This window comes from Urocitellus parryii, chromosome 3 (assembly GCF_045843805.1).
Source record: "Urocitellus parryii isolate mUroPar1 chromosome 3, mUroPar1.hap1, whole genome shotgun sequence".
Classification (NCBI taxonomy): Eukaryota; Metazoa; Chordata; class Mammalia; order Rodentia; family Sciuridae; genus Urocitellus; species Urocitellus parryii.
Genome location: NC_135533.1, coordinates 217,164,495 through 217,188,111, shown reverse-complemented (window position 1 = coordinate 217,188,111; position 23,617 = coordinate 217,164,495). Strand labels below are relative to the sequence as shown.

The following is a 23,617-nucleotide window of genomic DNA, read 5'->3' as shown; positions in this document are numbered from 1 at the left end:
AGAGGCGGGACAGAGCGGCTTAGGGGCCACAGGCGCCAGCGCCCCGCCCATACGGGGGCCATTCCCTGGTGTTGCTCCCAGGTGGAGGCCGCGCCAACTGCAGTGGGCAGTTGGTGTTCCTGGGTGTGGGGCCTGGGGGCCAGCAGGGGAGCTGCCCAGGGCCGTCCTGGGCCGCAGCTCTGGGAGGCCGCCTGTGGCTCGAGGGCCTAAGGGACCCTGGGTCCTCCATGGAGGGGAGAGACCTCCAGGGTGGGGACGGGGACTGCCCTGGAGGCCGGTGCAAGGAGCCCAGGGCGGGTGAGGAGGGAGGAGGCCGCCTGTGAGTGCTGCCTGGGTCGCAGGGGACTGCACCTGAAGCCCAGCCCTGCAGCTGGACGCAGTCAGACCCCAGGACAAGCCCCAGACTGCGTCCCTGAGCTGCGTCCCCAGCCCCAGGCTGCCTGGAGGTGGTGCTGCCTGCTGGAGAGGCCTGTCCTCGCTCCTCCCTGTCGGTGTCCCTGCTTCCTCCCCACCTGCCTGTGCTCCCTGTGGCACCCGTGTGCCCCACCTGTGTGACGCCCCCCTGTGACGCTTCTCCCTGTGTCCCATCTGGAATGCTCCACCTGCTTCTGCTGCTGGTCATCTCGTGGGGTTCATGCTGCGAACATTGGGTGGCCTCTCTGGGCTCAGGGACAAGCAAGAACAGGCCCGGGGCTGGCAGGGGGCAGTGGTTCTGATTAGGAAGAGGAGGGTCAGCAGGGCTCAGTGACCTAGGGACGGGGACTGCTGGCAAGGGGGCCAGCTGTCTTAGACAGGACCTTAAGATGGCCGTGGCCCCGTCCAGCTGCAAGTGGGGTTTCAGCCAGTGACTCTCAACTGTGGGGAGGGGCAGGCAGGAAGTCCATTGGGGCCCAGGAAGCCACATGGCCACGTACAGAGCCCTGGGGGACAGGGCCGCAGGTGTCTCCACCTGCTAGAGAGCACTAGTGACCCCCCCAGGCCTTGGCTTCGTCCCCAGCCTGGAAAGGCCTCAGCCTCTAACAGGCAGGCCTCCTCCCCTGCCACTGCGCCTGTCCTCCTGTTGACCCCGCGCCCCCGGGACAGCCTGCTGGCCTCAGCTTGAGCTCCTCGCCAGGGACATCCCCATGCACCCCAGGTCCCTGGCGTGTCCCTTTGCCAGGGCTGGGCATGGGGCTGGGCTTTCCTTCTGGCCGGGCCCTGGCTGGGAAGGAGCCTTGCATGGGTGAGCTGGGAGACCCTGTGTGTCCGTGGGCCTGCAGAGAGGGGACCCGGAGAGTGGGGGGCATGCTCAAGGTGAGGCCCCCAGCAGAGCATCCTGGGGAGCCCCACAGAAGCACTAGAGAAAAACGCCCTGAAATTTACCTTCTAGACAAATTAGTGTGAAGGAAAACAGACCCTGGAGAAAGACTGAGGAGGAGAGGAGGCCGAGTCTAGAGAGGAGGAAAGAGCAGACCAGGAAGCCGGGGCCGGCGTAAGTGCACCCCTGTCCCCAGCCGGCCCGCATCTCACGCGGCCGCTGTCTCCATGAGTCTGCACCCTGTGTCTCCCGCCCCACGCGCTCGCTCCGCCCATTCCATCGTCCCTCCGGGTGTTGGGCAGCATCCCACCTCCAGCCGCCAGCCGCCGCCCTCCCGCCTCAGCCCAGCAGGCCAGGCGGGTGGGCGGCCTTCTGCCTGTGTCCGCCCTCCTGCCTGACAGGCCTCCTTCTCCAGGTCGCACCGGAAGCGGACTCAGCCCAAGAAGCCCAAGGCTGAAGACCCCAAATCTCCAGAGGAGGGAGCCGCCGCGGCAGCCCTTCTGGAGGAGGCTGGAGGCTGTGTGAAGGAGGAGGCCGCACAAGAGGCCGACCCGGAGGAGGAGGAAGAAGAGCTGCAGCCGCCCCAGGGCCTTCTGCAGGATGCCGAGGGCACCGAAGGTTAGTGTAGCCCGTCACCCTGGCATTGGGGCAGGCCACCCCGCCCCGCTCCCTGTGTCCTGGAAGGAGCTGGCACTCCCTCTGCCAGGCGCCTGATCCCAGGGGCCCGGCCCGCAGCGTCTTACTGGGCACATTTTATGAAAATGCCCTCCCCCCAGGGGACACGTGGGCTGTGGAATCTCCATCCACGAGCATTTTAAAGGCCCCTGCTAATGTGCGGCTCGCCCTCTCGCCCTGTCACTGGGTTCCTGCTCCCAGCTCACGCCTGTGTTGGCGCCTGTGCACGTGGCGCGTGCCCCTGGGAAGGAAGGGGAGGGCAGCCCTCCCTCCCTGACCCTCCCTGTGCACAGGTCCCGGTGGGGCTGCTTGTCAGCGGGTCCCAGGGCAGAGGTGGCATGGGCAGAGTGGTCCTGGCATTGCTCCCTGGGGCAGCGGGACAGGAGGGTCAGCCGCCCGAGGCAAGACCAGCAAGGAAAAGGACAAGTGTGCAACAGCAGAGGGTCCCAGGGGGCGTCCACCTGAGTGAGGAAGCCATGGGACTACAGACTCGCCGGGCAGCGACTCCAGTCCAGCAGAAGCTTCTGGCCAGCCCAGCAGCCCGGGGGCCAGTCTCGGCCATGAGCCATGCAAAGGGGGCGTGGCTTAGAGAGAGGCCACTTGTAACAGCCGAAAGCGGCCGAAAGCGACCTGGAGTACTCCACCAGTCATGAAGGCTTCGTCGAGAAGGCGACTGGGAGAGTGGAGTGCTGGACAGTCGGGCAGAGTGGCTGCCCAGGAGGACGCCTGATGTGCCAGCCGCTCCCCAGGCAGCTGGGCCTCTGTGGCCCCAGCCAGGCCCTCCAGGCCTGCAGCGGCCACGTCCTGCCTGCAGCGGCCACGTCCTGCCTGCAGGCCTGTGGTGTAGATGCCGGTGGGTGAGGCCACGAGCAGAGCTGCAGAGGCTGCAGCCCTCCAGACATGGGCACTGGCCGTCGGCTGGCCTCTCAGGCCCTGAGAAGGGCGCACAAATCGAGGGCCCAGGAGTGGGGTCCCTGGAGCAGGGCTCCTGGAAGGTGAGCAGGAGGCTCGTCCCTCCCACTGCCCATCCTGTGGCCAGGTCAAGCTCCCTGTGGCCACTGTGCCCGACGATCGCAAGCCTGGGGCCTAAGACCATGCTTGTTGACCCTGTCACAGTCCCAGGTCCCAGTGTGACATGGACCTCCATGGGCAAGACCCAGGAGCAGCAGCTGGCCCTCCTGAGGCCCCAGGGACAGTCCACGTCCCCCTCCTCGGCTCCAGAGCCCTCAGCGCAGCGTCTTCCAGGCCCTCTGACGCTGGCCCTCCTGCCTCCTCCCATGAGGACTCTTAGTGGCCCTGGGTGACCCCAGTTCAGCACCCTTCACTGATCCTGTCTGAGGGCCCGTTCAACCACGTGAAGTGCCTGTCAGTCCAGGTCAGGCTGTGGCCTCATAAGGGCCATCGTCTGCCACTGGCTCAGCCTTGTGTTGGGAAGACACACCCGAGGTGGAAGATGAATCTTCGGGATTTTAGGCTAATTTTTTGTTACAAAGCACAAACCAACAAGATCAAGATCGACTGCACGGGGGCTGGGCTGGGCTGGGCTGGGCTGGGCTGCAGAGTCCCTCGCCCTCCGAGCCCGGGCTCCGTCCTCAGCACCACGTCTAAGCAGGTGGACAGTCAGGCCGTCAGCGGAACAAAGATCGACAGCGTCAAACACTCCACGAGCAAGACCTGAAGCTGAGAGAGGAGTCCCGAGGAGGCTTGTGACAAGGACCTGGTCAGGAAGGGAGGCCGAGGCGGACAGGCCTGCTGGCCACACCCACGGCCCAGAGGGGAGAGGCCGGCAGCTTGCTTTGGTGGAGACGCACGCAGGTCCTGCGGCCACCACTGCCAACAGGGAGCAGCCACCACCTGGGAGCGCTGAGGACCGTCACAGCTGGAAGACCCTGGACGCAGCAGCAGAGGAGGCCCCTGGCTGGGAAGGGACAAGGCTGAGAAAGGAGGGACAGCTTTCCATGCCCTGCGGTGACCCTCGTGTGTGGCGACTCACGTGGCCTGGGGGACCTGGAGTCTGGGTCCACTGGTCTCCAGTTTGGAAGGTGCCACCACCGCACCCGGGTGACCTGAGTCTTCCCCCAGCAACCCCCGCCGTGGGGGGCTGATCCCGTGCCGTGCCCAAGTGCGCTCGCTGGGGTGAAGGAGGTCGCGGGTCTGCAGGCTGCATGTCCAGCTTCCGGCGTGGGCAGAGGCTTCCTTGCCCAGCCCCGCCCACACCACATCCTCCTGGGCGCCCTCCCTGGCCCTGCAAGGTTGCCCTTTGCCAAGGCTCTGCCGTACGGAACCGCCCAGGGCCCGCCCCGGCTCACGCTCTCAGCCCAGGGTTGGGCCGGACGGAGGCTGCTGGGCATGTGCCCGTGGGGAAGGGGGCCCAGCCGTTCCCAGAGGCCCCCCTGGGCCCTGCGCGACGCACACTCCATTGGGTCAGGGGCCGTCGTGAGCTGTCGGGGTGGGCTCCAACTGCTTCCCCCAGGCGGCCCCGCGGGGTGAGCGGGGACTTGGGGCTGTGGCAAGGGACAGGGAGAGATGGCTGCAGCGGGCATGTGCTGCTCCCTGCGTGGCTGGCCAGGGGCTGCAGGGCCCTGCTGGGCGTGGGCCAGCTTGTGGTGGAGCCCCTTATGAGCGGCTCCTGGCCTCAGGCGAGGGGTCCGCTGAGGGAAGGACAGTCAGTGGAGAGCAGGGGTCAGGCCCAGGCCCACCCGCCCCGTCCCCCCATCTGGGAGGACGTTCCAGCCTGTGGGGACCCAGTGGGTGTGGGGTGTGGGGTGGGATGGCCCCGTGGGGTGACGTGAAGTGCTGGCAGCTGGAGGGAGGGCACTCGGGAGTCGGGAAGGCGCTGGTCCCCCCCTCTCCACAGACTGGGGCCTGGCTGGCCTCAGGCTGGACGAGGGCCTTTGCTGTCACCAGGGGAATGCGTCCCTTCACAAGTAGAGTCCAGCTGTTCAGGCCACAGCCCTTGCCCAGAGACACCTGGCCTCCTCGCCAGTGTCCCCACTCCAAGCACGCGGCTGTCCAGATGGGAGGGAGCCCCTGGCTGGGGTGGACGCGCATTGCAGTCCAGCTGCAGGGCCAGACCTGGGGGCACCTGGCCCGGCTGCTCTGCCCCTGTCGGGGACCGTGGGACTTCAGGCCTGAGGGCTCCGTGAGGTGGTGGCAGTGCTGTGGCTGCGGGGGCTACTGAGAGGAGTGAGCTTGGGATGGGCAGGGCCCGTGGGCGTGGGGCAGGGCTGTTGGCACTCATGCCAGGAGCTGCACCAACTCCCTGCCCAGGGCTGGCGCCCGCCTGGTCCTCAGCCCTGTGCCCCCCAGAGCCCCCTTCCTGAGGGGAGGCTTGGGGAGGTGGGGGCTCCCACAGGACGCGGCCCTCCTGCAGGCAGCACCGCATGCCGTGGGGGGAGCGCAGGGGCCTGTGGAGCACCCCCAGCCCCACTGCTCAGGATCCCCTCGGGTGTTTGCTCTGGGCCCCGGTTTGGAGCCCAGACGCGAGGACGTCGGAGCCTGTCACCCCTGAGGTGGGCAGGGGCAGAGCCTGCAGGCACAGGCCCTCGGCCGGCTGCCTGTGTCCCTGCCCACTCCCACTGCCCTAGGTCTTGGAAGAGCAGCTGCCTGCAGGGACCGGTGGAGGCCGGGGGAGGCCTCTGCCAGGGCCCTGCCTTGCTGGACAGCAGCGACTCGGCTGCAGCTGCTCAGCCCTCTGGCTGCCCCGGCTGCGCCCCAGGGGACCTCACCTCTGGCCGGCAGAGCGAGGCTGCCCAGGAGACCCCGGCCACACCCTGCCTCCCCACTGTGGAGCATGTTTGAGGGTGGCCCCACGCTGGGGATGGCCAGGCCAGGCTGGCCACTGCGCAGGGTGGGCGAGGCGGCTGCCGGGAGGGCCCGCGCAGGTCTGCCGGCCTCGGGGCAGGCACGGAGCTCATTTCCTGGGAAAGGCCGTGGCTTTTGCCCTCTGCAGCACTGCCTTGGGCCTGCCTGGGCCTGGGACCCTGGGCCTAGCCCTGGACGCTGTTGGAAGCCCAAACCCAAAAGGCTGAGACCCATGGAGGGGCCTCCTGGCCATGTCCTTCCTCCTCCCAGAAAGGTCGACGGGGCCTCTGCCCGTCCACCCTTAGAGGCCTCTCTGTCCTGGGGAGGGGCTCTCTGGATCCTTCAGCCCCTTGGGCAGGTGTGGTGCTGGTCAGGGTCCCGTGTGTCCTTGCTGCCTGGTCCCTCCTGGAGGCCAGAGGCACTAAGCCAGAGCCCCGCTGCGGTGTGCGGTGGCCTGGGAGGGGCTCCGCTCCTTCCCCCACTTCCTCCTTTGGGTGCCGAGTCCCTGAGGGCCAGGTGCTCGGGCCACATTCTGGACCCCCTGTGTCCTGCCCTGCAAACCCCTCAGGCCAAGTCCTGTGCTGCCCCAGAGGCCGGTGAAGTAGGATGGCCAGCGGGGCTTCAGGGCTGCCCCTGTGCCCTGCCGCGGAGGCCGGTGTGGGGGCAGTGGGACCTGTGTCCCCATTCTCCACGTGGGGCCAGCAAGCCCCGGGCGGCAGCATGGACGGTTGTAGGCTGGTCTCCTGGAGGGCAGGGTCTGGGCTGCCCACTCCACACCCTATGCCAGAGCACCCTGTGGTCACAGTGGTGAATGTCCAGCACAGGGGCCCAGAGCAGTGCAAATATGGCATCTCTCAGTTTGGGAGGTCAGGGCAGACCCAGGGCCGCAGGCTGGCCTCTGGAGGCCCCAGGAAGAGTCCACAGCCTCCTCCTCCAGCTCCCGAGACCCCAGGGAGTATCCTTGACCCCCTCCTTCAGCTCCAGGGCCCAAAGCGCTGTGTGCTCAGGCCCCCTGACTCTGGCCCTGCTGCCCTCTCTCAGGAGGACCCTGTGTGACCTCAGCTCAGGGCCCTTCACTTCGTCCCATATACAGAGTCCCTTTTGTCACAGTTCTGAGGATCAGGGTGTGGCCATCTTTGAGGGCCTCAACTCTGCTACCCACACCCCCGTCTCACTGCCTGCTTGTTCTGGCACCAGATAAAATGCCACTAAAGACCACCTCCCCTGACCCCTCCCACCTCCCCTGACCCCTCCCACCCCCTGCAGCAGGCTCCCCAGTGCTGGGGGCTTCCGGGCAGGGCTGTCCCAGACCCCTGGCCACCTGTCGCTGTGCCCTGCTCCAGCATTACTTAGTCCCCAGGCAGCAGCCCAGGCCGCAGGGGTGCGTCTTGCCCCCCACCCCCACCTGTGCTGGGCCCTCATCCAGAAGCACTTGAAGGTCACCAGCCTGGTCCTCCAGGACTTCAGGGTCGGAGCCACTTTGAGGCCAGCTTTCCAATCCCAGCAGTGACCCCTGCTGACTTGGCGCTGCCCACTGGGCCAGAGGGGACCTTGCACCCCAGCAGCCCCTGCTTGGCCAGGGTGTTCCTGGAGAGCCCCAGGCAGAGCAGGCGGGGCCCTGGGCCTGGTGGCCCCCGGCCGGGTGCGAGCGCTGTCCTCTCCCCACAGAGGACGGGCGGGGCAAGCTGCGGCCAGGCAAGGCCAAGAGCGACCGGAAGAAGAAGAGCCACGGCCCCCTCTCGCCCCAGCTGCCGCCCCAGCTGCCGCCACCCCCCGCAGCCCCACTCCCCGCCGAGGACGCCCTGCGGCTGCCGCCCTCGCTGGAGCCCCCGGTGTTGCTCCCAGATTCTGCGGCCTCGGAGGAGAGCCCGCCGCCCGCACCCCTCAACGTGGTGCTCCCCGAGGCGCCCAGCGAGGAGCACGAGGCCCGGCCGCGGCCCATCATCCCCATGCTCTACGTGGTGCCCCGGGCCAGCACGGCCGGGCCTGACAAGGACCTCGCACCCGGCCCGCAGGCTGCCCCCATGGAGCTGACGGGCCCCGAGGAGGACACCAGGGGCCACGCCGGGGCGGCGCAGGTAGGTGTCGGACGGGGTCCTCGCTGGGCCTGCTCATGCTGCTCGGCACCTGAGGCTCTTCCACGGGCAGGTGGCAGGTGGCAGGCGGGATCTGGAACAGAGTCACACCCATCATCCCTTGCTGGCGCCCGGTGGCACCTTGCTGGCGCCCAGCTGCAGCCTGCTCCGGGGCCAGGGAGCCATGCCTCATGGGGACGGTGTGTTCTGCTTCAGGTACCAGCGTCCTTTCCCAAATTAAAGATGGAGATCAAGAAGAGCCGGCGCCACCCCCTGGGCAGACCACCCACCCGGTCCCCGCTGTCCGTGGTCAAGCAGGAGGCCTCGAGTGACGAGGGTGAGCCGGGGCCCCTCCCGGGTGGCCCTTGCCCTGGGCTGGAGCCCCCAGTGCAGCCAGGGCCCCAGGCCATCTGCCCCCTGGAGCTGCACTCCTCCCTGGTCCCCCTCACTGGCAGGTCACCTGGGAAGCAGCGCCCCTACCTGGCCTTCTCTGCCCACACCATCACCCGCTGTGACCAGGCTGTCTGGCGCCTGGCCTCCCTGGCACACTGCCACCCGCGGGCCCCAGGGGAGCCCACAGCCCCAGTGCTCCACCTGTGGCTCCTACACTGTCCCAGGCCCGCGCACAGGTCCCTGCTTCCCACCCTGGGTGCCTGGCCTTGCTGGACCCAGGGCAGAAGCATCCATGGCTGGTGCAGGGCAGGCCCAGACCTGGGCCCCTCAGTGTCGTCACTTGTGCAAGGGGACTCCTGGTCCCTGAGGGGCCCCATCAGGAAGATGAGGGGGTGCTGCCTGTGAATCACATGGCCTGGTGCCAGGCGCTCGGTGGCTGTGCCAGGTGGTAGGCTGCGGTGACTGCTGTGGCCTCGCTGCCTCCGGCCCTGGTGGCACCCTCCAGCTGTGCTGATGCTGCTTTTCCAGCAGCTCCTGCCCCAGACCCGGGCTGCGTCCACCAGCGCCCACGCACTGAGCACTCGGCCCTGCCCAGCCTCCCACCCCAGCCTCCCGCAGCCTCGGGATCTCTTAAGATGCTGCACGTGGTGCCGTGTGGGTGTGGGCGGCGCTCTGGCCCTCCTCGCAGATGAGGTTTTGGATGTGGTCGCGGAGAGCCTGGGCAGCGGGAGCTCTCAGCTGTGGCCAGTGGGCGTCCCCTTCTCATCTCCCTGCCTCAACCCTGTCCGTCCAGAGAAACAGCCGGGGTAGAGGTCTGTCCTCAAGTGACAGAGGGGAGCCAGCAGAGGGAGACCTCCTGGCCAGCCGTCATCGGGCCGGCCACCACCCAGGGACTGAGCCAGTGTCCTGCCTCCCCTCAGGCTTTGGCTAAGATGCATGTGGAGTCAAAATCGCGAGTGGACTTCTCTCACCTGGGTCTGATCTGAAGCTCAGGAGGGTTTGGTGGCAGGAGCCTGCCGCTTCCTCTCACCCAGGCTCCTGAGGCCCCTTGGGGCCTTCCCTGCCCCATGCTGGCGGGACCACTGCCTGGGGCCAGGAGAGCAGTCAGCCTGAGGTCCTTTGCCCTGCCCCAGGGGTCTGGGCCTATGTGTCAGGGGCCTGGGATGGCGTCCCCCGGGTAAGCCCGGACTGGCACGCAGCCGACCAAGCCAGAATTCCAGGATGCCCACTGGGCTGCAGGCTGGGCCTCGAAGGAGCACCCTGCTTCTTGGGGACAGCACTCCATGACCACGGGAGAATCAGGAAAGACCGTGGGCAACCAGATGGTCACGGGACCACGTGCTCCAGCTGAGGACAGGCAGCAGGCTGCGGGGCAAGGGGACTGCAGCCTCTTGAGCAGGCATGTCCCCTGGAGTCTGAGATGCCCGTGACCTGCCTTCACCTGAGTCACAGTCCCAGCCTGCCTCTCTGTGGACATGAGCCTGCTGGCCACATGGCCTGAGCGCAGAGAAATGGGCGGGGGCTGGAGCGATGGCAGGAGGCCCAGCCTCTCCCAGGCACCGTCTCCCACCAGACAGGCCTGGGAGGGCCTAGGTGGCAGGGCAGGGAAGGGCACCGCGTCTTTGGGGGTCCTTGGCTGGGTGAGGTCACCATTCTTGAGGACCCTGGGCCTTAAGCTCTGGGGAAACTCTGAGGAACAGGTCAAATGTGTCCTCACCTTGTTACGGGACACAGGCCAGGAAGTGCCAGGTCAGTGGTGGCGAGTGATGGGTCTGGGACCCCTGCCGGGGCAGCTGGGCCTGCAGAAGTGTCCCGTCACGTGGGGCGGGCCACCCTGCCTGAGGTGGTGTGAGAGCAGGTGGGTCCCTGGTCCGCGTCGGGCACTCAGTTCTGCCCTGCTCCCCGGCTGTGTGCTAGAATCCCTGCCTTTCTCCGGGGAGGAGGACGTGAGTGACCCCGAGGCCTTGAGGTCCCTGCTGTCCCTGCAGTGGAAGAACAAGGCGGCCAGCTTCCAGGCCGAGCGCAAGTTCAACGCCGCAGCCGCCCTGACTGAGCCCTACTGCGCCATCTGCACCCTCTTCTACCCCTACAGCCAGGTGAGCCACGTGCCGGGGCCCAGGGCCGGCCTCTCCCCTACCGCTGCCATGACTGGCCTAGGGGGATCCCACGTCCACGGCAGTTCCTCCCAAGAGCCAGTGGGATCAGCTGGCCGCAGGCCTCCCTGTCTCCCCAGAGAGGGCACTAGCCCCTTCCCCCACCCCAGGGGCAGCGGGTGGAAGGGGCACGGAGGCGTGCAGGGACCAGCAGGCAGGCGCTGGCAGGGGCTGAGGGTGGTATGTGGCAGCCAGAGCCAGAAGTGGGGCCACCACCTCGAGGAGCCCGGGCCCAGTGCCGTTTCGCCGGTGCATCTGCCTCATGCCTGAGGCCCAGCTCCTCCCGGCCCCTGCCAAGGGCCGCGCCAAGTCGCAGGCTGGCCTCAGACTTGGGGACCTTCTGCCTCGGCCTCCTGAGCAGCTGGGACGGCAGGTGTGCACCGTGCCTGCCTCGCCTGACGATCCCCTCGGCTCTGCCCCCCTGGGTCTGCACACCCCTGACACGGGATGGCGCACCCCTCTCCCAGGCCTTGCCACGCTGCCCTGGGAGGGTCTGAGCCTAGGGCTGTGCTTAGGCGTGGGGCCTGGAGGGGCAGCAGGCCAGGGGCACGTGTCCCTCCAAGGTGGCCTGTCAGTGACCAGGTCCTGCCCCCTGAGCTGCTGACACCTGCACTCTGGCCGTTGAGACACACAAGTTGTCATTTCTAGAAGTCTCCAAACATGTTCTCTCCCCAGTTCTCTGTGGCCAGAGGCTGCTGGGAGTCAAAGTGCCAGGAATCCCCTTGCTGAGCTGAGCAGCGGGAGCAATCTAGTCACGTCCCCCTCCGCAGGCCACCACCCTGGGGCTGCACTGGCCAGCGTGGTGCTGAGCCTGGGTGTGACCCTGAGCAGGCCAGACAGGCTGCAGCCGGGTGTGGGACCCTCCAGGACCCTCAGCAGGGCCTGGTGAGAGGCGGGGTGGGTGGAGGTGGGGTGGCCACGCCTGGCCTGCGACAGCAGGACTCGGGTGCCCATGTCCTGAGCCAGGTCTCCGCTCCCCCTTCCTGTAGTCCCTGCAGATGGAGAAGGAGGCCCCGCCAGCCTCTGTTGGGGAGGGCCCCTCCGCCTCGCCACCTTCCAAAAGCGGCCAGAAGACTCGGCCTCTGATCCCAGAGATGTGCTTCACCTCCAGTGGGGGGAACACTGAGCCGCTGCCCGCCAGCTCCTGTGTGGACGACGAGGGGACCAGCCCGCTGATCGCCTGTGCCAAGTGCTGCCTGCAGGTCCATGCCAGTGAGTGCCCCCAGGTGCAGCGGGTGGGGGGTCTGTGGCAGGCAGGCCTCCCCTGCAGCAATCCTGCGGTTCCCTTGCCCGCCCTTCCCGTCTCGGGCCGGGGTGCTGGAGGCCCGCTGTCTGGTGTGGGGCGGGGCCGCCCGTACGCTGGCCAGCTGCTGGCTAAGGGGGAGTGACCAGCAGATCTGGGACCAGAAGGGCCCCGTCTCGCCAGGCCAGCCAGGGAGGGGTGACCCCATGGCCCGCAGTGCCCAGGAGGTGAGGTATGGCCCAGGTGCCTGCTGGCCTGGCCTGGTCTCGCGTCTGCGAGAGAGACGAGCCAGGGGCCCCTGTTCCTTCCAGTCTGTCCCTGCTGGGTGGCCTTGGGCAGTGTCCTTGCACTTCATCTGGCCACAGGGCTGCTGGCCAGTTCCTGTGAGTCCTCCGCAATGAGGTGCCATCAGGCACCCGTGACCCCTGTGGGGAGGTGATGCCCACCCAGCCGGGCTGACCTGTCGGCACTGTGCCACCTGCCCTGCTCAGAGGCGTGCCCAGGCACAGCAGTAAGATGGGTACGTCCCTTCCTCGGGGCAGGGGCAGCGTGGCTCTAAGATGGCAGAGCGTTGAGCACCTTCAGTCCCTGTGCTTGCTGGGGAGGTCTGCTGCCACCCCTCCCTGTGGTGCTCCTGCTGGGCTGCGAGCTCTGTGGGGGCCTGCTGCAGGGTTTCAGGCCTGCCACAGCCAGATGGGGGGTCGCCACCGGCAGAGAGCCCCCTCCCATGGCTACACAGAGCCCGGAGGCAGGCAGTGCCTACCCTTGCTCTGGGCCTGACTCAGCCGCCCACGCCCCTGCCATCCTCTCCCCTTTTCCAGACCCAGGGCCACACTGCAAAGTGGGTGGTGTCCGCCTGCCTCCCACTGTGCTGGCATAAGTCCCGCCTGAGGCCGGGTCTTGACTCTGGTGGGGGGGCTGCTTCCTGCAGAGTGGAGGGGACCCTCCTCGCGCCTCCAGGTGCTGGGGTTGGCCAGGACAGGAGGGCAGCCAGGGTGGGCCGCACGTCACATCCCCACCAGCTCTGCAGCCGCCCACTCATGTGCGGTGGCCTGGGCTGGGGCTGAGGGGGGTCAGAGCCATTGCCTGAGTGCCACCCCTGGCTCTGAGACCCTGGCCCCACATGCAGCTCTGGTGACGGGTCATCTCCCTGGTCTCAGCCGCCTCTGCTGCCTTCCAGGTTGCTATGGCGTCCGCCCCGAGCTGGTCAAGGACGGCTGGACGTGCTCCCGGTGCACAGCGCATGCCTGGACTGCGGTAACTCTGAGCCCCGCCCTCTCCAGGGGTTGGCCTTGGGGCCTGTGGCCTGGTCTCCTCCCTCTGTGCTGAGCGTGGAACCCGACAACCTCCTGCCTGTCCCTTTGGTGGCCTCTGGGTGGATGAGGACAGGGTGGGAGGTGGCCTCACCCCGGCCTCGCTGTCTGCCCACAGGAGTGCTGCCTGTGTAACCTCCGGGGGGGAGCACTGCAGACCACCACCGACAGCAGGTGGGTGCCCCCAGCCTCCTGTCCCCAGCGCCGAGCGCCAGCCGTCACCTCCCAGCTCCCTGTGCTGGACAGGGTGACTCCGGGAGAGGGTGAACAGTGCCCCTTCCAGGTCCCTTATTCCCAGCCAAGCTGACAGCCACTTCCCGGGTGGCCCCGCCCTCCCCTCCCACTCACTGTCGGCCCTGCCCAGTCTGGCCCAGCAACCCCTGTGACCGTCCCGACCACCAGGTGCGACCCGGTGACCCCTGACCCTGCTCTCCCAGGTGGATCCACGTCATCTGTGCCATCGCCGTCCCTGAGGTGCGGTTCTTGAATGTGGCCGAACGCCAGCCTGTCGATGTGGGGGGCATTCCCGAGCAGCGGTGGAAGCTGGTAGGTGCCCCGCCCAGGCCTGCCCCCAACCCTCGGGGCCACCTGGGTCCACGGACACTGCCCAGGGCAAGAGCCAGCAGACTAGGGCCTGGTGACAGGCCCAGCCCAGCCCAGCCCCCACGAGGCCCGCTCAGGCCCCTGTGCAGAGAGCCCCAGTCCCCCAGCCCCGCTGGCCTTGCTGCTCCTGTGCTTTCTGCGCTGTCACCACCGCCGTGACGTCCCGTGGGCCCCCCCACCTGCCCCCAGTGCTCCCCTGCTCTGGGGTCGCCCAGGTTAGGGCCCTCGCCACAGAGGAGCCGGGCGGCCTGTGTCCTGGGACCTGCTGCTGCCCTCAGGTCGGGTGTCGCCGAGGTGGGTCTGAGCCTGCCGGTCATTTCCTCTCGTGGCCGAGCGTCCTGCGAGGGGCCGTTGCTGCTGGCGCCCAGGCCCCCCGCCTGGCAGTTGGCTGCGGATGCTGAGACGCCTTTGTAGGGTTGCCTTCGGTGGCTGCGGGACGTCCACACAGTCTGGACCCCGTCCCCAGGAGCGGGTCCCCCTCAGTGCTGGCGGCTGCCCTGCAGGCTGGGCCTCAGCTCTGCTTGGCGCCTCCCTGGTGGGGAGGGGTCCTGTCCTCCCCAGTCCCCTTGCTCTGCAGGTGTCTGTTGGAGAAGTGGCTGTGGGGGCCTCTGCTCTCCACCGGCTGGCCGTGTCCTCCTGCCCGTGCTGACACCAGTCACCCCGGGGAAGCAGGAGGAGCAGGCGGTGGGCAGGGGTCAGGACCTGGGCAGGCTGCTGGGCCTCCCTGGGCCTGCGCCCCTCCTGCAGCAGGGAAAGTGCATAGCAGGGCCATCCCCCCTCGGGGCACCCTCCCTGCAGCCCCCGGAGCCCTGTTCAGCTCAGGGTCCTGCGCCTGGCTCACGCGGCAGCAGTGGCCTCTGTCTGCAGATAAGGAATCCGGGCCTGGAGCGGGTGACCACCCACCGCCAGCCTCCGCCCTGCTCCTCCCTGCTTCCCCACCGCGTGCCCCTGTGCCCTGACCTGGGAGCGCGGCCACAGCGCCTGAGGAGCAGCCTCGGCACTGCCCGCACTTGGGCTGCCGCAGCCTCACGCCACAGGGGCGGAGGGCACACGCAGCTCCCCCGGCCCGTGCACGGCTGTCCAGGGGCTACCCCTCTGCCAGGGACATGGACAGCCACCTGGCTGGTGGTTGTGCCTGGGACAGTTCTAGATGTTGACGCTCCAGGCTGCTGAGTGGTATGGCGGGCAGTGGGCCTGCTAGAGAGTCCTGGGGGGACAGGACTGACCCTTACCACAGATCCTGGGCTCCCTGAGCAGCTGGCATCAGGAGCCCACAGGCCTCGGGGCCAGGACCACATGCCCAGAGCCCCACAGGTGCAGGGCCACCTGGGCAGGCTGAGTAGGTGACAGCAGGGGCAGGTTTAGAGTCTGTGGCTGCCAGCCCTGCTGGGCACCGACGGGCGATGGGGAGGCCTGTGGCTCAGGTGGCTCCTCTTCAGCGGCACTGAGTCGGGCACAGACGCGGGTAAAAGCCTCATTATTCAGGTGGAGCGGTGGTGTGGGCACGGTACAGTGATAACCCTCCCTGGCGGGCGCTTTATGGATCATCTGACATTTCCAGCAGGCAGCCTCTTCGTCGCGAGCACTTGTGACGATGAATTAAAAACCCTCTCCCACGGGGCTGCGTGTGCTGCTTCTCGGGCCTCACAGGGAAGGCCGTGAGCGCCTGCTGCCCAGCGCCCCCTGCAGGCCTCCGGCGGCCACACCGCAGAGCCTGCGCCTTGGTGCCCACTCTGGGCGTCCTTCCGGGGCCTGGGTTATGGAAGCATGAGCTCATCTGCCTCGCCAGGCCGGGATGGACCCAGAAGCTTCCTGGAGGAACCAGAGGCTCGAGGAGGAGTTGGCTCTGGGGCCGCTGGTGTGGGGCAAGTGGGGGAGCCAGCTCCCCTGCTCTCCACGGCCGGCTGCACATTTGCCAAAGCAGGGTGTCACAGCTAGACGCCCCAGGACCTTGGGGGGCAGCCTGGGCAGTCATGGATCTCTGTAGACATCAGGGTGGGTCCTCTGGGGTGGAGGCTGTGCCCTGCTCCGGCTCTGCCTTGGCTCCTCCAGGAGGCCCCGCACCACAGGGTTAGGGCCAGGCCGGTGCAGGGTTAGGGCCAGGCCGGTGCTGGGTTAGGGCCAGGCCGGTGCTGGGTTAGGGCCAGGCCGGTGCTGGGCTGGCCCTACTGGCAGGGCGGCAGGTATCGGCAGCTTCATAATGAGAGCTCACCTCCATGATCTGCAGTCGATGGGCCCTGCTGCGGGCCCTTTGCCCCAGGGCTCATCTGGCCTTTGGACGTGGTTTATAGAGCGATAAAGGCCTGCTTATTAAACGCTCATGGTGACAGCGTGGGGTGGCCCAGCCTGGGTGAGGCAGCTACCCAGGGCTTGGCCTCTGATGCTTCTTCAGGGCAAGGACAGGCCAGATGCCTATAGTAGTGACCCTACAGGGTCCTTTATTACAAAGGAGGCTGCCCTGCAGCTTCTGTTAGGGACAAGGCTCCGTTCTGTTTTCTAGACTTGATGCTGGGGACTCTACCCTGAGCCCGACCCCGATCCACTGGCGTTCGGTGGAGTGTCTTTAGATTGCGCGACCATCACTGCTAGGTCCAGAGCATTCCATCGTCCCTAAGGGAAGCCCTGTCACCCCGTCCCCTCCCATAGCCCATGGCAACCTCAAATCCACCTCCTGTCCTGGACTCGCCATGGGTGGCCTGTGTGGTGCCCTCCTCGCTGCCTGCGTGTTCTCCGGGGTCCCCGGGCTCACCCGTGACGCGGCTCCTCTTGGCTGAGGAGCGCTGCGGTGGGCCCTCCTGCACAGGCCTGGTGGAGGGGCGGCCACACTCCTGTGCTTCCTGCCGCTCACAGGGCTGCAGGCCGAGGGGGGTGCCCTGGAGGGCTCTGACTGGGCAGCTGAAGAAGCCCCCCAACAAGGCAGGGCCTCCCCAGGATGTCACCACCAAACTTGGGTGAGGGTGGCTGTGCTGGGGAGGGTTCCATCTTCTAACCTGGGCCTCAGGGTCATTCCTAGGTAATGTCCTGGGGCCTAGCAGAGGGGGCTTCCCCCTGGGAAGCGGGAGGTCCCAGCTAGAGCCTCATTTTCTACCCGTGACCCCCAGAAATGTGTGTACTGCCGGAAGAGGATGAAGAAGGTGTCGGGGGCCTGCATCCAGTGCTCCTACGAGCACTGCTCCACGTCCTTCCACGTGACCTGCGCCCACGCCGCCGGGGTCCTCATGGAGCCGGACGACTGGCCCTATGTGGTGTCCATCACCTGCCTCAAGCACAAGTCTGGGGGACACGCTGTAAGGGCCCTGCCTGTCCTGCCCCGGCCCACCGCCCTTCATCCCCTCCCCGCTGACAGCCGCCCCCCGCCCTCCCAGGTCCAGCTCCTGAGGGCCGTGTCCTTAGGCCAGGTGGTCATCACCAAGAACCGCAACGGGCTCTACTACCGCTGCCGCGTCATCGGCAGCACCACGCAGACCTTCTACGAAGTGAACTTCGATGACGGCTCCTACAGCGACAACCTGTACCCCGAGAGCATCACTGTGAGCCGGGGGGCCGGGAGGGTGAAGGCACAGGCCGGGGGTGGAGACCCCGGTCAGGGAGCCCCTCCAGCCCTCAGCCTCGCAGGGAAAGCTGTTCCCACCCAAACTGCAGAAAGCACTTGCCCACGTGAGCCCGGGGAGGGCGCACTCCGCTGCGCACCCACCCGGCGTCCCTGTCCCTGCAGTCACCCCCACCCTCACCCCACACCCCGCCCCCTTCTGGGCCAAGGGACAGAGGAACCTGAAGCCACACGCAGAGCTGGGTGCACAGAGGGGCCTCCCTGGACTTGTGCTCTGTCTGCAGAGTAGAGACTGCTTGCGGCTGGGGCCCCCTCCCGAGGGCGAGTTGGTGGAGCTCCGGTGGACGGACGGCAACCTCTACAAGGCCAGGTTCATCTCCTCCATTACCAGTCACATCTATCAGGTGAGCAGGACTCCTGTGGCCCTGCAAAGCTTCACGCCCTTCCCCAGCAGCGTGCCAGGCTTGCTGGTGCCCCCTCCCGCCACCTGACGGAAGCGCGGGGCTGGTTGGTCTTGTTTTTCTTTTAAGTTGTGGATGGACCTTTGTGCACTTACAGGAGGGGCTAAGAGGCGCGCCACTGCCTTGCACACTAGGCTCCGCCACGGAGCCCCGCCCCCAGCCCGCGGAGCCCCGCCCCCAGCCCCACTGTCTGGTGGTTGCTCTGCGCTGGGCAGAGTCGCCCGCAGCTCCCCTGTGCCCTTGGCCTGCCTCCTGGGGGCTGGGGGCTCCGGATGATGACGGAAGGAAACTCTTTAAAAGTGTGATTTCAGGACGAGCCCCTGTTCTGCAGCACAGCTGTCCGCCGCTGGGCTCCTGGGTCTGCTTTTCCCTGCCCCGCCCCCCACCAGGGCGCTGCGTCAGTGCTGCCCTGGGGTCCCGTGGGTCACGCAGCCGCAGGCAGGGCTTCCTGACCCCCTTGTCTCTCAGCCAGACTCTCCGCTGGCCTTTGAGTTGGGGTTAAAAAGAGAGTGGCAGCCTGTCATCACAGCCACTAGGGCCACTTAGTGAGACCCTGTCACCAAGAGAAAGTTAAACATCTGGGGGTGCAGCTTGGTGCAGTCCCTGGGTCCGTTCCCAGTACAAAAAAATAGAGAAATGGAGGAAGAAAGTGCAGCCCCCACAGATGGCCCCGAGATGTCACTGCATTTGGAACTAGAACTAGAGTCCCAGTGTGCCCAAGGGCCTGGGACCTGTGGCTCGCCCTGGCCCTGGCCCTGTTCAGGTCTGGCCCCGCCAGGCACCACACTCAGCCTCACTGGGTTTTCCTTTCTGGCCTCTCGCAGCGACATGGCCACACCCCGAGCCTGGGGCTCAAAGCAGGTGCTTTCCAGCCACAGGGGCACAGTGGCCCCTCCTAGGCCTGCACCAGCCACCAGAGGCCCGGGAGAGTCCCAGCCCAGATCTGCAAAGCCGCCTCGGGTCTGCCAGCCACCCGCTGGGCATCCTGGTTGGCTTGAGTAGACCCAGGGCCAGTGGGGTTGGGTCAACCTGAGCCCGTCCATGCCAGTGCAGGCAGAGGAACCTCGACAGTGCCCCAGCCCCCTACCTGGTGGCTCTTTCTGGCTGTGGGAAGTCAAGCCTGGCCACGCCTGTGGGTGCCGGAGAGGGGAGTCCTGCCCACGCCTGTGGGTGCCGGAGAGGGGAGTCCTGCCCACGCCTGTGGGTGCTGGAGAGGGGAGTCCTGTGTGGGGCTGGGCCTCGCATCCCGCCTGGAGTGGGGCCTGACAGGGTCAGGACCAGCCCCGGGCCTCCTCACCAGGAGCAGGCAGTGTCCTGCACAGGGCCTGGGGCATGCCACTCACACTTCCCGCAGCACTGGGCACTGTGCTGGGGTGGACACTCCATGCAGAGCCTGTCCAGCAAGGAGCAGGGGGCGCCCAGGGTCCCCACAGCCACCCTCACCTCACCTCCAGGGCGCCGCGCTCCAGCTCTTGGTGACGCGGGCTGAGGTTGGGATCTGGGCCCAGGCTCTTCATGTTGGGAGTGTCTGCAGACTGCCACAGGCTGCTGGTCCCCACACGGGGAGGGGACCTCTGGACTCGCGCCTTTCCGGGTGGCTCTGCAGGGGACTACTGCTCCACGTGTGAGTGGGACGCGAGCCCCCAGGGCTCCCCTGGGGAAGAGCAGGCTGGCGCAGCTCAGGGGGCACGGGCCTGGTCTGCAGGGCAGCTGGGCTGGCGCCCAGGAGGGCGGGGAGCGCACAGCAGGCACGGCTCCCCGTCTCGGCCATCCCCCATGTCCCCAACACTGCCGCCCGAACCCCGGCCCTGGGAGAGTGGGGCTGAGTCGGGGGTCCTGCAGACTCCAGGAGGTCTCCTGCAGCCCAGCCAGTGCTGCGTCCCCCGCACTCCACAACGAGGTGGTCACCGGTGTCTCCTGGGAGCCCTGGAGGGGGCAGAGGCGTGTGTGCCCTGCAGGGTGTCGTCCCCTGCCCACCCCTGACCTGGAAGCCCCAGCGTCTCCCCACCCAGAGCTCAGCCCTGGTGCCCCGAGCCGCCTGTGGGCTGTGATTGGTCGCCAAGGCCGGGGCGGGCTCCGCGGGGCTCTGCGGCCCCCTCCCCAGTCCCCCCACGGAGGGAAGGGCAGGGAAGGGGCGGCTTGGTCCCTTTTTCCACCCGCGCCGGAAGAGGCTCTGGGACTCCACACAGACCCGAGGGCCTCGCTGCCCCCCAGGACCCGGGCAAGACCAGCTCAGGCAGCTCTGCCCCCCGCACCTTGGCACCAGCCTGCAGCCGTCGGTGCCCCAGTCCCCGAGTGACAGGCTCCTGAGTGACAGGCACTGAGTGTGAGGGCTCTGCAGCCAGAGCCTTCTGCCCCCGGGGGGCGGCTGCTGGGCTTGACCCTGAGGGGCGCCCTCCTCGGCTGCCCTGAGTGGGCTCCCTTCCCCGAGCCCCAGCACCTGCCTCTGTGGTCACCATGGGCACCCACCCCTGAAGCAAGGAGCCCTGGGCAGGGGATGGGCCGCCGCCGCCCTGAGCTAAGGAAGTCCCACACGAGTTCCGCACGCCTCCTGGCCCCGGGAACCAGGCTGGGTCCACCCAGCGGTCACCCTGCCCACAGCCAAGTCTGCAGGGAGCCAGTCTTTGCCATCTGTCACCCCCTGTGGAGCCTGAGGTGAGGGGGACGCAGCCTGGGTCCCCCCACGGAGCCTGCGCCAGCCCCTGCTGCCCTCAGCTGCTGCTGCCCCTCCAGCAGGACCCGGAGGACAGCCCTGGGCCACTCCCTGCGGCTCCCGGCAGGCGCGGTGGGCGGGGCTCTGCCTTGGCTGGCCTCCTGTGGCCTCAGGGTGGCTGGCTGCCGGGGTCAGCGCCCTGAGGCCTGTGTGACCCCCAGGTGGAGTTTGAGGATGGCTCCCAGCTGACCGTGAAGCGCGCGGACCTCTTCACCCTGGAGGAGGAGCTCCCCAAGAGGGTGCGCTCGCGGCTGGTGAGTGGCGGCCGGGCGAGGTGCCATCCTGGGGCAGAGGTGCCCCTTGGCCCGCCTGGCTGTTCCCCAGCAGGAGGGCAGCTGGGTCCGGGCCCCGGGGCACAAGCCTGTTGAGGGGAAGGGGCGCCGCTGGCCGCCCTTACTGCCAGGGCTGGGCAGGGGTCGGGCTGTGAGGCCGCAGCCCGCGAGTGCCCTCCCCAGGGCCTGGGAGCAGAGCCTGAGCGCCCGCTTGGCCGCTTCAGGAAATGCTGTCCAGAGCTGGCTCCTCCTGAGCAGGCACTGGCCCTGCAGGTGGCAGGGACAGCAGCTGGCACGCACGGCTTGCTGGGCTCCTCTCCTAGCACAAAGGCCCAGGGGCCCAGGGCAGGCGGGGTGTGGGATGGCCCTCCCTCGGCACAGCTGGACAGAACTGCCCGGCAGGTGGACTGTCAGGGCCACTGGCTGGGGTGGGGGTGGGGCTGCCCACTCGAGGTCCAGGGTTCCTGCAGGTGGCCACTGGCCGAGGAGGGCGGCTCCCAGGCCTGGCCCCGCGCACGCTCACCGTGGTGCGCTCTGGCCTCCGCAGTCGCTCAGCACCGGGGCGCCGCAGGGACCTGCCTTCTCGGCCGAGGAGGTGAAGGCCGCCAAACGCCCGCGGGTGGGCACCCCGCTTACCGCCACCGAGGACCCCGGACGCAGCCCAGACTACCTGGCCTTCGTGGAGAGCCTGCTGCAGGCGCGGGGCCGGCCCGGGGCCCCCTTCTAGGACAGCGGCCGCCGAACCACCCTCAGCCCAGCGCGGCGGACACGGTGGGCCTGGGCGTCTGCTCGCTGTGGATTCCTGTCCTCGCCTCCCAGCCGAGAGGCCACCTCTGCGCCACAGGTGCCCCTCCAGGGCGACAGGAGCGAGCAGGACGCCAATGCGGCCTGGACTCAGGGAGCAGGGCCAGCGGGCTGGGGAGGCCGTGGCTGGCGCCGCCCACGGGACGCCTGGGGCTCGCCGCGAGCCCCGTTCTCCAAGGTGCTACGCACTGCTGCTGAGCAGCCACGCGACTGTACAGGGCCGCCCGCGGTCCCCGCGACACCTGGTCAGGGCCAGAGAGGGACGGCCGCCGGCCACGCCTCTCAGGTCTGTGGCTCCACCAACAGGACGGAGAGACAGACACGTTCTCTTTCGCAAAACCGACCGCGCTGAGAGCCAGAAGCCACCTTGGCACCATTGTTTCTGTTTGTGTTGTTTTGAGATGTCACCTGTCCACTGCGCAGGAGGGAGGGCACCCGGAAGGGCAGGACGCGGTGACAGCCGGGACCCACTGGCTGGGGCTCCCTGACGGGTGGCCAGGCCTCCCCCTCTGCGCCTGGAGCCGCAGGCCCAGCCCGTCCTTCTGCGCAGACCTCTGGGACCCACGGCCTCTCCAGGAGGGTCGCTGCCCGGCAAGGAGCAGTGTTGGAGCGCCCCCAGGCTGGCCGTCCCCAGGCTGGCTGTCCCCAGGCCGGCGTGAGGGCCCCTTCCCGTGAGCATGGCTGGGCTGCCCGCTCCTCCGCAGCGAGGCCCCTAGTGGACGTGGGGGTGCAGGGCGAGTCCAGCGCTGCAGGGGCCAGCCCGACTGTCTGCCCGCCCTGTGTGTCGAGGACCCCTGGGACCCTCCTCTCCCACTGTCCCATGTCCTCGGAGAGGGACCTGTGGGTCTGTGTGGCCGAGGAGGAGCAGGTGCGTCCTGCCTGGGCTCGCAGAGAGACCATGGGGAGCCGCCGGGTGGGCTGAGGAGTGCCCGGCCTGACCTGTGTCCGCCCCGCACCCCCGGCCTTCTCCATCCTGGCCGTCCCCTGTCCCCAGGGAGGGGCTGAGGGCTGGTCGGCCTGCATAAAGAAGAGTTTTCCAAGTGTCCTGTGTGGCCAGGCAGAGGGAGTCTGAGGGAGGTGGCCGCCAGGCCTGGGTGGCCCGGGCGACCCGAGGTGGCAGGGCGTGCGGTGGCCCAGGGGCACCCTCTGCATGCAGCAGCCGCCCATGTCCCCATGTCCCTGTGTCCCCGTGTGGGTCAAGATGCTATTTATATTGTATGGAGTGGGCGGGGCCAGGGCCTGGGGACAGCTCCAGCCTCCCTGGAGGACTGTGGTGGCCCCGAGCGGCAGGCGGGTCGCACAGCTCCTGCGCACGCGGGACCCAGGGCCCCGCCGAGATGTCGGACGCGCTGTATTTGGCCTAACTTCCTGCTCTAGGTTCAAATGAATTAAAGGCTCACTCCAACGTCCGCCGTCCGCGTCTTCCTTTCTGGCTGGCGGTCACCTGGAGGGTGCCCGCAGGGTGGGCTGCAGTGTCCCTAACAGATTGTCCCCGCCCCGCCACAGGGAGGCTGCGTGGCTGGGGGGCCAAAGCAGCGCGTCCTCTGAAAGACCAGCGGCCTCCCCACAGGACCCAGAGGCCCCTTCCAGCCTGGGGCCACCGTGGTGGGTGGGTGTCTCGGGGACAGGGCTCTCAGCCCTGGCCAGGCATGGACCCCGCCACTCTCTGAGTCGGTCCCCTCTGGCACCCGTCCACGTGGTGTGACAGAGGCTCGGGCCGTGGGGTCCCTGTCCTCCCAGAGCCAGGCCGCCCCTGCGCTGTCCCCCACGCGCTCTGCATGTGGCGGCTGCACCCTGGGTGGTGTCCCACCCGCTGCAGAACACTGCCCGTCCCATGCCACTGTCCCCGGGGAGGCGGCCCCTCAGGGACCACACCCTCCTGGTGTCTCCAGGCCCCAGCTGTGGCCAGGTGCTCTCCACCCATCTGTCCATCCATCTGTCCACTGGAGGCGTCCCCACCCTCAGGCCTGAGAGGGTCAGTGTCCTGCCCTGGCAGCTGTCCCTGCACGCCTGGCCTCCCCTGTTGGCGGCTGCTGGCCCGGGCAGGGAAGGACAGTGGACTTGGCCCCCGCTGCGATTTGCGCCCCTCACCCTGCATGGTGCTGAGTCTTGAGGTCCCCTGTCCCTCCGCGTCCTGGCCGTCCTGCCTGAAGGTGTCCTTCCCACCCACCCCAGGCTGCTCTGGGGACCCGGAGTCACAGCCCCTAAACCAGGAGGCAGACAATGTCCCAAAGGCGCCCGCTTTCGCCTGGGGACGCGCC

General features: G+C 67.9%; 1 protein-coding gene across 4 annotated transcripts in view; it reads left to right on the top strand.

The window, feature by feature from the left end:
* Positions 1 to 22,756, top strand: part of Kdm4b (lysine demethylase 4B) — a 110,281-nt gene extending 87,525 nt beyond the window's left edge. Inside the window, exons 12-25 of one of the 4 annotated variants that reach the window (XM_077796614.1) lie at positions 1,370 to 1,471; positions 1,713 to 1,915; positions 7,445 to 7,854; positions 8,068 to 8,188; positions 10,162 to 10,340; positions 11,387 to 11,609; positions 12,821 to 12,897; positions 13,072 to 13,127; positions 13,391 to 13,499; positions 16,658 to 16,843; positions 16,922 to 17,086; positions 17,391 to 17,510; positions 20,442 to 20,534; positions 21,100 to 22,756. In XM_077796614.1, the coding sequence (XP_077652740.1) occupies positions 1,370 to 1,471; positions 1,713 to 1,915; positions 7,445 to 7,854; positions 8,068 to 8,188; positions 10,162 to 10,340; positions 11,387 to 11,609; positions 12,821 to 12,897; positions 13,072 to 13,127; positions 13,391 to 13,499; positions 16,658 to 16,843; positions 16,922 to 17,086; positions 17,391 to 17,510; positions 20,442 to 20,534; positions 21,100 to 21,279 (2,224 nt within the window). In that variant the 3' untranslated portion in view covers positions 21,280 to 22,756. Of the gene's footprint in view, positions 1 to 1,369; positions 1,472 to 1,712; positions 1,916 to 7,444; positions 7,855 to 8,067; positions 8,189 to 10,161; positions 10,341 to 11,386; positions 11,610 to 12,820; positions 12,898 to 13,071; positions 13,128 to 13,390; positions 13,500 to 16,657; positions 17,087 to 17,390; positions 17,511 to 20,441; positions 20,535 to 21,099 lie in introns of all 4 variants that reach the window. The other 3 variants (XM_026404320.2, XM_077796613.1, XM_026404317.2) reach the window with 3 other exon arrangements.
* Positions 22,757 to 23,617: the final 861 nt, after the last annotated feature.